Consider the following 14,606-nt stretch of genomic DNA (forward strand, 5'->3'; position numbering starts at 1 on the left):
AATTTTTAAAATGGCGAAAATGATGCGAATGAAAGAAGTTCTTAAGCGCCAGTAAAGTAGCTTTTATGGGGACCAGCAGAAATTGCCAGTTAGAATCAATTGCATTTAAAAACAGCTCGTAAAATGAAATAACATGAGAAAGACAGTCGAAAAATTTGTGGCATTTGTGCACATAAATTTGGCTCAGAGCTCGGCATCGTTTATTATGTTATCGCAACATTAGACATTGCAATATTTATGCGTCTGTTTTAATATTAGAAAAATATTTTCTAATAACCAATAATAATGTCGTTCAACCACAAAAACCCAACAGTAGAGTGAGCTACAGTTCAATTTAGTCAGTTATTTGATATTACTTTTGTGTATCTCGAGAATTGGCAAGGCTCGTTTACAGTTTAATATGTTATGCATATTAAATTCAGTCATTTTGGGAATTTCAAGTATGTCCTGTTTGGTTCTTGTCCTTTCCCTCTGTGTCTGGTAAAACTTTCCACCATGCCACTCTTGATAACAATGAGACATAAATTGTAAGAGAAAGGAAACGAAAAATTCATGAAAATAATATAAATAAAAATAAAACTAAAATTTTATTTCATTTTTCGTCGCGCAGGCGGCAAAGGGCGGAAAACTTTTTGACCGCATTCATAAAAGAAATTCGACTCAAGACTTTGGCAAATAATAAAAACTTTTTACGTAACGTTAAATGTGTTGCATACTTTATGGGTCACCAAATAATATGAGTACGAACAAAGAACTTTGCAAGTGTCGCCGAAAATATTAATTACTCGTTAGACCAGATCAAAATTAAAGACCAACAGTCTTGACGTGGGTGAGTTTAATCTTATTAAAGCCTCTGAGATAAGAACATGATACTTTATAAATTACCCAACACTCCCAATCATTCCATTATACCAACCGCCCACCTTGTCCCAAAGGCCATGCCACGCCCACTTCCTCGCTTCATAGAGCGAATAAGGCAAACATTTTTGGTAATTTTACACTCTAACTCAACTCCATTAGGTTTATTAGGACAAATTGCGCTCAGTCAAATTGTTGCTTCCGTTGGCGTTGAGGAAAATCGGAAATAGAGATAGAGTAACAGAAATAGACGCAGATAGAGAGAGAAAGGTAAACAAATATACATAGAGATTCTGGAGGGGATAGCAAACATATATTACGCATTATTTGAAATTAATTTTCCGTTTTCCGCTATTATTTTTACTTTTTATAATGATTTCGGACAGGAAGTGCTTATGGTGTCCAATCAACAATATTAAATTAAGCTTTGCCGAAAACAAACTTCATGTATAATATTAAAACAGTCAATTAATTTGCAGTTTAATATTTCTTTCAACTGGCATAATTCATCCAACAATTCATAAAATTGATGCAAATATTGAACTTCTTTTTCATAAATTGAGGTAATTAATAAAAACAAAAAGTATTTAAAAATCTCTGTCATTAATAACGATAATATTTTAAGTGTTAATAAATGGTTGAAAATTGTCAATTAATTTTCTCTGAATTAAGCGACTTATTTCCAAATGATGAATACTTTCAAGCAGGGAACCGTTAACCGACACTAACCGTTTCATTTTTGGTAATGGAACTGAAACCGTAACCGATTGAAAATTCTCTGTCAAGAACCAAATACCGAAACATTTGTACCGGTACGGTTGTGGTTAAGTTGATAGGTCAAAAATTTGTCCAAATTCAAACTGTCATAACTTGATCAAAACTGAATAGATTTTTAAACGGAATGTCATTTTGATCATGATTTGGCCTCTTAATTCATTCTTTATTCAATTTATTTTCCTTTTTTGAAATTTAATTATTTTTGACCAAGATTCGAACCTTTTACCGAAATAGTTATTTCAGGACGTACATATATTTGTTTCGGTTTGATTCCCTGCTTTCAAGTATTACAGAACTTGGCTAGCAACGAAATAAACATATGCTGGTACATGAAATCAGTTCTGATAATAAAAGTAAATTTATGTATCATCTGATTGGCTTTGCAATGTCGCATATCTAATGAAAAGGTTATTGAACCTAAAATTCATCAAACGACACAATAAAATGGCGTCAAAGCCAATATACTTACTTTTCCATATTTGCGCATTTCATCAAAATAGAAGAAAATCAAAATCAAAACTGACATTCATCATCCATAAATGTCCCCAAAGCTGGCGACAAGAATGAAAATAAGTGAAAATGAGCTGGGAAATGGAAGAAGGACAACGGCCACAAAAGGCGACAGCAATTTTTATGACCGCCAGGCAAAATGCTTTGTGACTTTGTTACATTTTTCATGGCAACAGTATAAAGTTGGTTTTATTACCTACCAACTTACTGCAGTTGTTGGTCCTGTTTGCTTCGTCCTGCCCCTTCCTCTCTGCCCCGCCTCAATTATTGTCTGGCTCACTGGCTAAATATTTATGCAGGGACGCTAAGAAGATTGATGCTGACTGGTCAAAAGTAGCTGAAAAGCTTTTCAATCTGATCTAAAAATTGAAAGATTTGCACCGAAAATTACAGGGTACATTAAACCCTTTGAAAGGGTACATTGAGTAAGCCAAAATCTGATATGAAGCTATTTTGAATTAAATGAGAATTTGTATTATTTTGAATTAATACAAATTGATAAGTATATATTACACATTTTACATTACAGTTGTATTTCAGAATAATATTGTATTAAATGTTTATTGGTTTATTTTTTTTAAATTGCTTGATTGGAATAACATATAATATTATAGCTATAAAAATATTCTCAATTAAAAATTTCAATTATAATTATAATTTTTGCGCAGAAAGGGTGTTTATTTAGTCATTTTATAAGCTTTATATTTATGACTTTCATTTGCAGCTACCACACAGCATTATGGGCGAGGAGTTGGCGTTCATTTTTGGTGCACCGCTGGCGCCGGCCGGACCATTTCCCAGTCACAACTATACCGTGCAGGAAAAGCTGCTTTCCGAGGCGGTAATGGCATATTGGACGAATTTCGTAAAGACAGGGTAAGCACTGTCTGTGGTAAAGGGAATTGAAGAGTGTATTTGTCGAAAGTTTGCTATTGAAAATGGGCAATAGGACCGAGACCGAGACCGGCAACGGGTGGAAAGACCAAGTAGATGGGTAGACGAGGTGGCAAAGAGCCATCAACACGAAGAGTCGCAGCTCTGCATGCAAATGCAAATGCGAGTGCGGATGCGGATGCAATGTGCGGTATCCATGGAACTGGGCTGTGGCACGTATTGCAATCTGCAACGCTCGGACAGTGAAATGAATAGAATTTTTACTGCCGCTTTTATTATTATTTCGCTACAAAAACAACTGCAAAAATAGCCATAAGCAGGCCAACATCCATACGAGCAATGCAAATATTATTAGTTGAAATGCGGCAATGCTCGAGCAAAATGGAAATCAAAACTGAAATCAGACATCGTTAGCAGTCATTTTGGCATTCATTTTGATGTCCGAACATCCGTACTTATTAGCTATATGACCATGAGATTTAATAATCAAAATGCTGTAGGAGCTTAGATAAATTGCAGGATATGCTTGTACTTGTTCAGCGACTTTGTCAAGTAAAATTAGAATACGATTTACGATTTTGATATTGGGTATGAGAATCAGTGGAACGAACTTTAATAAGAATTATTTTTTAAAGCAAATAGGAAGCAGTTAGAAATTATTTGATTTTAGTTGTATAAAACAATAGTCTAATTCATTTGCAATTCATATCGTTATTAATAGAATAAGCAATATAAGAGAGTTATCTAATCATTATATTTGCAATTCTTCTCATAGTAATCCCAAGGATCCTTGGGAGCGTACATTTCTGAACTCGCATGCCTTGGAATGGGATCGCTATGACTTGGATTGGCCCGAGTTTAACAAGCGAAGTCAGGCCTATCTCAATATAGGTAAGTACTTCAATCTCAAACAAAAGCCATACTCAGCATCACGTTCTGATGTGTTTGTTTATGCTGGCAACTGAATTTCTGTGTCCATGGCAGGAATACCGCCAACAGTCGGTTACAAGTACCGTGGCATCTACATGAATTTCTGGAACAAAGAGCTGCCGGACGAGCTGAATCAAATTGCAGCGATACAGAAGCAGGGGCAGCAACAACAACAACAACAACAGCTGCGTGGCACAGCGACATCGGCAATGGCCGGAAACGAGGTGATTACGGGTCATATGAGCAAATACGGGGCACGTGACAATGGCGCCGAGGATCCGGTGCGTACACTCAAATGGCTGCTGCAGGAGCCGCTGTCGACGGGGGCGGAGCAGACGGCGTCCGCAGCGGAGAACATGTACAATGCACCGCCCACATTCGGACACGTGCACAGGCAGCAGAGCGGGGAGGTGGGGGTGGGCGTGGCCGGGGATGAGGTAACTCAACCTGGACAGCACGCTAATGATTATGGGGAGGACGCAGCTTCGGCTTCGGCGTCGGCTTCTCCTGCCTCGCCATCGGAGCCTATAGCCAAATCAGAGACAACGCTGCAGTTGCTCATCGCACTGATTGCCATCTTCATTGTGCTGAACGTGGCCATCTATGCGACCTTCCTGCTGCGCCAGCGACGCAAGCGGAGCACATCCCTGCAACGCAAGCTGGGTGGCAACATCCTCAGCTACGATGGGGCCAACGACGACGAGCTGAAGCGCTGCAGCAAGTCTCGCGATGGCGACGACAGCTACATCCTGGACGTGGTGCGCAAGTCCAATACCTATGAGGCAATCAAGACGGGTCAGAGGTCGCCCATCAATGGCTATGCCATTCAGCGACAGCTCAGCACCTCCACGGTGGACACGCACACCAAGGTGTGTGAGTGGATGTCGGCTCACAATCAGAATCCGAATCAGAATCAGGCACATAAGCTGCCCAAGTCCGGCAGCTTTCACACCACACCACCGCCACCGCCAGCTGCCCAGACAGATGGTCGTATTATAATCTGCCAGGACATTGAGGTAGCCGATGCCACCCTGCTGACCCCGCAGCACATGCACGACCACCAGGATGCCATGCACTATGAGTTGCTGCTGCAACGTCAGCACTCTGCTCTGACTGAGCCCAGCGATGCGACTCTGCTGCCTCAGCACAGTCACTCTCACTCCTATTCGCACTCCCATTCCCACTCAGATCCTGTGGACATGATACTGGCTGCGGATGAGCAGGTGACCAGCTTTGTGCATGCCGACGATGTGGACATTAATGTGACCAGTCGCGACGAGCAGCCGCTCCACCTGCAACCTCTGACCGCCGCTCAGCAGCTTGAACTGCTCCGGCAACGCAACTATCCCAAGGTGCTGCCCACAGCGCTGGATTTGCGGAGCAGTCACAGTCTCAGTCACAGTCACAGTCACAGCTACAAGCGCAACTCGTTGCCGCCACAGAACTTCATAGCGCCGCTGCCGCCGCCGCGGACCATCAGCAGCACGCTGGGCAGGCGCAGGCGGGACAGCAGCAATGTAACCACATCGCCGCTAATGCTGGCACAGGATTGTGGCGAGGATGAGCCAGGCGAACCGCAAATCACACAAAACACGCTCATTGTGGGCCCCATTGTGCCCAAGTCGCCGGCGACGTCCCTGAAGCGCAACAAGCAGTCGCCAGGACAGGAGAGAGCGGGCGGTGTCGCCACGGCCATGTCCACACTGAGCGGCTCCTTTCAGTCGTTCGAGGCGGTGCCGCCTGCGCATGAGGCGACGCCACCGCAGGGTCAACGCACCGAGTGTGTCTATGCCATTGCGGCGAGCGCAAGTGTCGCCTCAATGCCCAGCTCGCCCACAAGCTGGTCGGCGCCCAATGGTGACCTGTACGCCCAGCCGACGAAGTCCGCCTCCAGGACATCACTCATACCACGTCTGCTGCAGACGTCGCCAGAGACGCCAGCAGCGACACACGCAGGACAGCAACTGTCACATCAATCAGCAACAGCAACAGCAACAACAACAACAACAGCAACAGCAACAACAACAACAGTTGCAAGCAACCCGAGTCGCATACCGCAATTGCAACGTCAGGCGTCAAACAAAGACATTGCACCCCAGGAATTTACAAGTGCAAGCAGCAGCGACAAGTCAGCAATAAATTCACGCATAGATTCCACTATTTCAAATGGCTCCCCGGCATCGGCTGCCTCCTTCTGCTCATCGGGATCATCTTCATCCTCCTCGACGGGCACTGTGCGCACGGAGTTGCAGCAATTTCAGCAGCAGAAGCCCAACAAAAGTATTACAACCAATATATAAGACACCCGGGAATCTGGCAATCAGTTCCTCACGTTGACGTCATCAGTGCAACAATGGGTCCCACTGTGCCTGCTGTGCCCACTGTGCCCGCTGAGTCCGCATTGCGACTAAGCCAGAGCTCAGACAAAAAACTCGCAGAGTCGTCTGCCAAATCCTTTAAAACGACTGACGACTTGTGGTTTGGGCTCCTCACGCGCAGCATGTCAGAATTTTATAGTGTTTGCGTAAATTTAATAATACATTTCGGAAAAGGAAAGTTTATCTCTGACTTGGCGGTCGGATTGCAGCTGGAGTTTGGTTGCAGCTTGTGGTCGCTTTGGTTTCTGCAACTTTTCGCAACGGCAATAAGGTTGCAAGTTTGGCTAGGCTTTGATTTAAATTCGAAATTGGTGAATATCGAGATAACTATTGAAAGTAAGGAAACTACTCGTTTGAGGGAATATCTAATCACAAGAAAATTGCAGAAATTTACACAAGAAATATTATCATTTATGAATTTAGTAATTGAACAATTTTTAATTTAATAAAAATATCAAAATACCAAATTTAATATTGCATAAGATATTTTAATAAAAACTTCTAAACGAATTTTCAAATTAAGAATTGTAATTCAAACATATTATCTTATGATGAAAAGTATGAAAATATAAAAGGTCAAGGTAACAGCTTTGTAAGCTTTTAAAGTCATTGAAAATTTTTGTTAAAATATAACATTTTAAGAAAATGTAAAAAAAAACTTACGAAATAACTGATTTAAAAAAATTTAAGTTTAGAAACACTTGTATTAACTATTAAAAATAATATAGATAAAAAAGCCAAAAATAATTAAGGAAATAAATATGTGAATAAGAAAATGAATAGTATTTAAGCATAAATTGAATCATCAATAGATCGTATATGAGTGAGAAAAAGCAAAAATAGTTTGTATTGCAAATCGAGTTTTGTAAATGGCAAAATCGTTAACAAGTATTATGAGAAGAGAAACTTAGGATTACTTAGTGCCTTATGATAATTAAATTACAATTAACCTAGATATAAGCACAAAAATATACATAATTATCCAATTTACTCGTAAGTTCAATTCGTTTACTTCAGCTTATTGTTACAACAGATGAAACTTTGTTTTAACCGCTTTTGAAAGTTGTTACCTGCGAATAAGCATAACAATACGCAATTTCCCTAGCAAAACTTGGCCAACTATTGTGTCAGCAATTTGGCAGAAAGTAGAAAGTAGCTACTTACGATTCAGGACTTGCCAATACAGAAAAACCAATTCCTTGGAGCTGTCAACTTAATTTGCAATTGCGACAATTTATTCAACAAATCAGCAACAACAATTCAGAAGTGAAGCTGAATCTCTAGAAATGTCAACATTTGTGAAACTGCACATTTTTCAAATATTTGGCATTCAGCGAGTAGTTGTTGTTTTCGTTGTTGTCTATGTTTTTGCCGCAGGGAGTTATATCAAAGTTGTCACCACAAAATAGTTGCGCTGTTCCCTAAACTCTATCCTGAAGCATTTTGTGCCTGCCTGTGAAAGTTCTGTGCCGGCTTTTATGCCTTTGCTTTGTGAATTACTTTTCGGTTTTCCAGCGAATTGAGTTATTGTGTCGACGTTTGCCTTCTCTCTTCTTGTTCTACTTTTTTGGAGGGGCATTTTATGCAAATTGATGTAATGCAGTTGTTGCTAGAACGTTTTTACTTCATCTGATCCAACATGCCAACAACTTTGGCGAGCAAGTGTACAAGTTGATTTTCCCTCTCTCCCTCTCTTAAATTTTAAATTCCTTGCCATAAACAGAACAGAATCAACAAAGGAAGTACAAAAGTTCTAATTCAATTGTTCACACAATTGAATTGTTTTTATATATTTTTGGGAAAAAAGGAAGTAGATTTCTTTCTTTCTAATTTTTTGTTTTGCATAAAGATTTGTGTTTTTTTCGCTAAATAATGTTAAGTAACTGCCAAGCAGAACGAATACCAATTTGACTCTATTAGCTGAGCCCTAGGCGGACATTGCCAACTAACTGAGGCAACCCGACAACAAATTTATCAGAATTTTCTTGTTCAAAGGCAATCAAATAGATTTTGAACATAGCTTCAGGGCATCTATCGTATTGTGGTGTCCACAGCACATGACATTTATTTGCACGTCAAAGGGAACTGAAAGGACAAAACTTCATGTTACTCTGCGAATGCCACACATGACATTGTCATAGCCTGGATCTATTTCCATCTGTGAGAATGATTTTCCTGCTGGTCGGCTTTGTTAATTTGCCACAATTGAAAAATGCTTGAAACGTTTTCTTCACTCAATTTGAATGCCATTTTTTACCCGAGTTTCTCGTCATGTGGGTTATTGCCTTTTGAGCATTTCCCTTTGTGCATATTTTCAGTGCAAGTCATCTGAACAAAAATGTTTAGAGCATTGGCTTAATTGACTGATGCAAAATGTTATACGAACAGAATTTCTAAAATATCAATTCAAAAAATTAATTTAACTTAAAGATATCTTACAATAGACTCCCTTTAACAATGCTACTATTTTTTGATTAAGTTGAGTTAACTACTGAAATTTCAAGCCAAACCCACAAACCAAAATAAAGAACTCAACCAACAAAACCACCAAATATCTTTCCCACTTCCTCTCAACGAAAAATTGCTTACCAAAATTGCTGAGAACCGCATATTAGTAGGATATTAAAATGAAAGGGAAGGGAAATATATAAATAAATAGCAGAAAAGGAATAGTACAATAGTTCGAACTTCCTGCAGACTGGTAATAACTAGTTGAGCATAAATACAGTTGCATACAATTTCGACCACATATTTGATTTATAGTTTCAATATTTGCTGAGTTTTTGCGAGACGCAGACAGAAGAATTTCAATTGAACGAAATTACGAAAATTCTATTTGCTCGACCTTAAGATACTCGTCAGTCTGAAATGATTTAAAATACTTTTATGTATTAAGATGTATAATAATGTAAGTATATTCATGAGAGAACAGGTTTGAAATTTAATATTTAATCGCATTAAATTAAAATTGCCAGTGCCGAAAATTAAGTAAAAATTATGTTAAATACATTAACATTAATTAAAAGTGACAGGGACAGGAAAACAAACATAATTGCTCATAATAAATGCATATACGATGAAATTTGTGAATTTCTTTTTCATAAATTAAACAGCTTAAATACGTCATGACTAATTAATGCACTTTATAATTAGTATTATAAGTTTAATATGAATAAGCTTTATTCATACAATATATTTATTTAAATACCAACAGGGTCAACAGTTTAAATCCAATAGAATTCAAAAATAAACTGGTTAAACATTCCAGACAATGACAAGCCCGGGCATTACTTTATACATATAAAAAGCAAATAACAAAAGCTCAAAAAGCAAATATGAATAATGAAAAAAGGCAAAACGAAAAAAATACACAAAACCCAAAATAAATATGTAAATTATGTTTTTAACTGTATGTTGATGGCTTTTGTTTGTTTTCATTTTTTTTGTTATAATAATGTACCTTACATTGTTTGACTTTTTAATGAAAATTTTAATAATTTAATAAAAAACCAGGCAGAAATCAACAATGGACATATGTAACTTTAAATTAAAACCGACAATAATTGTAATCTGTATTTGTACAACGAAAGATTTAATATTTGAGCTAAAATATAATGCACTTTATACTATTACCGACTTTGTTATTATTATAGCGGATGATGTTTAATTTAAGAAATGAAGTTTAAAATTTGGTTTCCATTTTTTTTTAAATTAACAAAGGACTTATGTCAAATATAGTTTGGGTATATAATCGGAGGCAAGCATAATATTTAAATCAAATAATCGAACTATGATTGGATTCATACAACATTTTTATTTGATTTCTGATTAAGAAGTCACGTGTGGTAATTTTAATTAAATGCAATATTGAGTTTTATTTTACATTAGCATTAGAAGATAATGTTCAAAAATACTGCAAGTAAATAGAATTTGTTGTTGCTGGCGTAAATTTTCAAATTAAGTTGGAACTAGCTATTAATTACTTTGACTGCGAAAATACATTAACAACAGTAAAACAACAAGTAAATGTGCTGTTTTTAAATTGAACGTAATTTTGTGGACGATTTGATGTTTTTGTATTCGAATAATTTGCATAGTAAAACACATTTGCAATAGTCGTGGTAAAAATAATAAAATAAATATTTAATTTAATATAATTAGTTGCTGTTGTCGGTTATTTTGGAGTGCGCGTCGAGCTCATTTCATTTGAATTCCTGTGCATAATTGTTTATTTGTTTTTGGCTTTACATTGTGGTTGCAGTTCAATGGCCCGTGTAATGCCGCATCTTTTTGATATTAGCAAGTAATTCGGGAAATGAGGTGCGTATTTAAAATTAATCAGAGTTGCCTGTAACAAATTAATATACAATTATTTAAGAGAGCAGGAAATATTAAAGTATATGAACATAGACAAGCGAGAGACAATAGCACTCTTTAATTTTGAAATCTTAAATTAAATTATGCATCAGGCAAAGACGGAAGTAAAATAAATGGGAGAGGGGGACCGAGTGTACGGCTAGACATGAGACACACGCACACAAACACAAGATTTATGATGGAGCACACTTTATTTATTTGGTTTTTAAAACTTTTTTCCCCCATTTTTGCTATTCTCGGCATTTACAAAAACAAAGTGCTAGAGGACAATTACAGGAATATAAAAAATATATCCTTTAAGGGTAAATCGGAGTGCAGAAAAGCTGGGAGAAAACTTTATAAAACGTGACTTGAACTAGAAGTGAGGCAGCATCATTGATGCAACGTGGCGTCGTCTTCCGCCTGACTGCCTCCATGAGGACGAGAACGAGGACGAGGACGAGGACGAAAACGAGTACGAGTCTAACTGCCTTCGAGTAGCAATTAACGCCATGATATTGCGGTTTGGTGGCACGTGGCATGCGCCATTTGTGCGTGGCATGGCACAGCGTTCATATGCCAAATGAGACGCATTGACAGCCCGACACTTGCACCACCAACTAAAGGCAAGCACTTTTATTTTTGTAGCATACTTTAGAGCGCCTTTCGGGCTTTACGTTCAATTTGCTTATTGCAAACGTAAACTTATGCAGACGACAACGATGACAACGTTGTCGCCAACATTGCTCCACATCCCGCCAAGTTTGTTGCAATTTGCAATTTGGGTCGCTGTTGTCGCCGCCATCTCCATCGCTCCCTCGCGCTGTCTGCCACGCACTTGTCGCTAATTTGCTGCGAAAGGCCTTGGTTCGTCTCTCCTCTTCTCTCCCCTCACAGTTTGCAGTTTGGTCCTCATCTCCCTTTGTAATTGCTTGGCACCAATTGTTTTAAATGCTCGACGCGCATACCCAAATTGCTTGGCTGCCGCCAACACAGCTCTGAGCTGAATGCAGTCTTTTAACCCAGTTGAGTGCTGACTACACCGACCAACATGAGTGCACAAAATTGAATACAGAGTTGACTTTGAAATAGCTCGATAAATCATTAATAAGCGCACTGGTTGTGAACTCCACTTCTTAACTTAAAGTACACTCAAATCATAAGATCGAAAATATGTAAGCCAATAAAACAAATTAAGATTAAATTATTTAAGCTAAACTCCATTAAAACAACATAAGCATAATTTTTGCGGAAATCTGTCTGAGCATGCTAAGGAGCACAAGGAAGTTTGGATGGAAATTTAATGGAAAATTATTCAAAGTATATCCAAAACGCAATAAATTATTTATGTAATAAAAATTATCTAAATTTATTCAAATACATATTTGGCGTATCAATACAATCAGTAACATCCAGAATATCAGCAAGTGTTTGTAATTAGAGAGCATTACACTAATTTGAATAATATTATGTATGAATAATAAATTCTGCATAAATTAATTAATAACTAATGAATAATAAATGTACTGCATGCGTAGCGAGAGAAGAGTAAATGTAAAACTATTTCAAAAATTTGTGATAGCTAGCTGAATATTTAATTTTGTTGCCTAGTGTTAACATCAATAGGTTTGTGTAGCAATAAGAAATTGCAAATGTTTTTATTATAAACAAAGAGTGCGTGTGTGAGAGTGTGGGTGTGTGTGTGTTGGCTTGAACTTTTTGCCGTTTCAAGTCGAAATCGATGCGCATCAATATTCAATATGTTGCCTTTACTGGCATTCAGTTTGTAGCTGACACCGCTCTCATCTCCACAGCACCACAGCACCACAATCCCAATGCGAATCCCTGTCGATACGTTCATATGCCAAACGCCAAACGGCAGCTGATGTTTGCTTTACGTAATGGAATTGTGCGGTGAATGGTATGCGCTACATTTTCGCCTTGGCACGCCTCGTTTGGGTTCGGTTCGGTTTTTCCTCTTCTGACTTTTTGTCTGCAAGTTTTCCTTGCCTTGGCGGATGGATTGGTGTTTCGAAAGGCTTTCAATTGGCTTGCGGCGCGGTGTGCGGCAAGTGGCAAGTAGCATGAGGCATGCGTCAATGTTTTAACAATTGCTGTGCACATTTTCGGTGGCGCTTCATTCAATTTATTTTTGACTTAAATTAAATAAAAATACGCCCACGTTAAAATTTCAACTGTGTTACATTGACATAAGCTGATTAAAGTCGCATGTTCCGCTCTGTTGACAAATGCAGTTCGGCAGCTGTTGCGGATCTGGATAATTTCCTTTTGGCCCTTGGGCTTTACGATATGTTTACTCTTCTTTCATAATATTTTTCGAAGTTGACTCTTCTCTCATAATACTTTTCTCATTATTTTTCCTTGACGTAGATCAATTTTAATAGCATTTATAATGCATATGATGCATTTTACTCAACGATTTGCTTTTAATTCACATTTCTTAGGGGACTTTTTCAATATTCTCCTACGATACCTCGGAGCCATTGAAAACAACCTTATCACATGCGAACCAGTGCTGTGTAACGGAACTAACACGTGCTCGTATTAGCAAGCAACTAAGTGTTGTTATTCCACAGTTTTACACCACAATTACCAGCTCCACACCGGCACATGCTCATGCCTCAACACACACCCTAACCATGACCCCGAAGTCTGTACCGATCCCAAGTATAAGTAGATCCCCTACCAATCTGAAACTACGTGCCACGCAGCAGCAGCTACGTGTCGAATTCCGAATACCCGAGTTACTCATAAATGTTAGACAATGTCTGCAGTTCGAGGGGGCGTTAGGGACTGTGCGGGTGTGAGGGTGTGAGAGTTGTGCATGTCTTTGGCATATTTCCTTCAGCACTCGCTCCACACCTCGTTTAGCGCTTGACGCTTATACTCTCTTTTCAGTCTTTTAGTCTCCACACACGCATAGAAGGCCTGCCATTTAAAGTGTTCTTTTTGGTATCCCAAACTTCTGTTGGCTCGTCTCTTACAACGTAATCATATCAGCGCTACATTTTGTCAGCCGTTCCTCTTTCTCCTGCTTTACATGCTGTCCTTGATGTTGTATCTGTTGTTGTTTGCGTTCTACTTTTTTGTTGCCTTTTTTACGTTTCCCAAATTCCATGGCCTTATGCACAATGGGACTTTAAAAGTGCAGCCAGAGACGAAGAGAGGAAAGAGATTCTGAACAGTTCATGAATTCATAAAGGTAATGAAATAGAAGCAAACATGGAATTGTAATGCAGTTACACTCATTTGGTAAAAAATTCATTTTCATAGTTATGTTGCATTATGCATTTGGTAAATAAATATAAATTATTGAAATATTATTTTACAAATTATCTCCAATTTCAATTTGAATATATACTGCTGGAACTTTATCTAAATTAAATTCATTAATTAGAATTTTCTGCAATGCAAAATTTCATTTTGATCGTTATTATTTTTAGCTAAAATTGCCAATATTAACTTTATTTTCTACACACAGTTTAAATTGCATGCATGTAATCGTTACCATTTTCACCATAAGCTGAAAGGGGCCACCTTTTTTTGTTTATTGAAGTTAATAGACTAACGATGATGCTCAATTTGTGTTTTATTCCAGTCAGAGCCAGTGAACCAAAATGCTATTCACATCATTTTGATGTCAATAATTTTGTCGACAAGCTTTGAATATACTACTACAAGGGTTGCAAAAAATGAAACCAGACTCAGAAACATAGGGAATTATTCAACCATTGGTAGAGTTGTTTCTATAAATTCTTTGGCGTGCGACTTTGAGGTGGATTCAGGTTTCCATCCGACGCGTCTTTGTAGTCTTATTCCCCAACGAGGAAGTTACCTCGTTACGCTTTTTGACTGCCTCTCTTCGCAATTTCGCAATTTAAG

The 14,606-nt window shown here is 38.3% G+C and overlaps 1 protein-coding gene across 1 annotated transcript in view; it reads left to right on the plus strand.

Moving 5' to 3' along the window:
* LOC117789788 overlaps positions 1–6,890 on the plus strand; it is a 39,615-nt gene extending 32,725 nt beyond the window's left edge. The window contains exons 10-12 of the mRNA XM_034628921.1: positions 2,870–3,021; positions 3,815–3,930; positions 4,024–6,890. Of these exons, the coding sequence (XP_034484812.1) occupies positions 2,870–3,021; positions 3,815–3,930; positions 4,024–6,269 (2,514 nt within the window). The 3' untranslated portion in view covers positions 6,270–6,890. The remainder of the gene's footprint in view (positions 1–2,869; positions 3,022–3,814; positions 3,931–4,023) is intronic.
* Positions 6,891–14,606: the final 7,716 nt, after the last annotated feature.

Source organism: Drosophila innubila, assembly GCF_004354385.1.
Source record: "Drosophila innubila isolate TH190305 chromosome 3R unlocalized genomic scaffold, UK_Dinn_1.0 2_E_3R, whole genome shotgun sequence".
In the NCBI taxonomy this organism is placed as follows: domain Eukaryota; kingdom Metazoa; phylum Arthropoda; class Insecta; order Diptera; family Drosophilidae; genus Drosophila; species Drosophila innubila.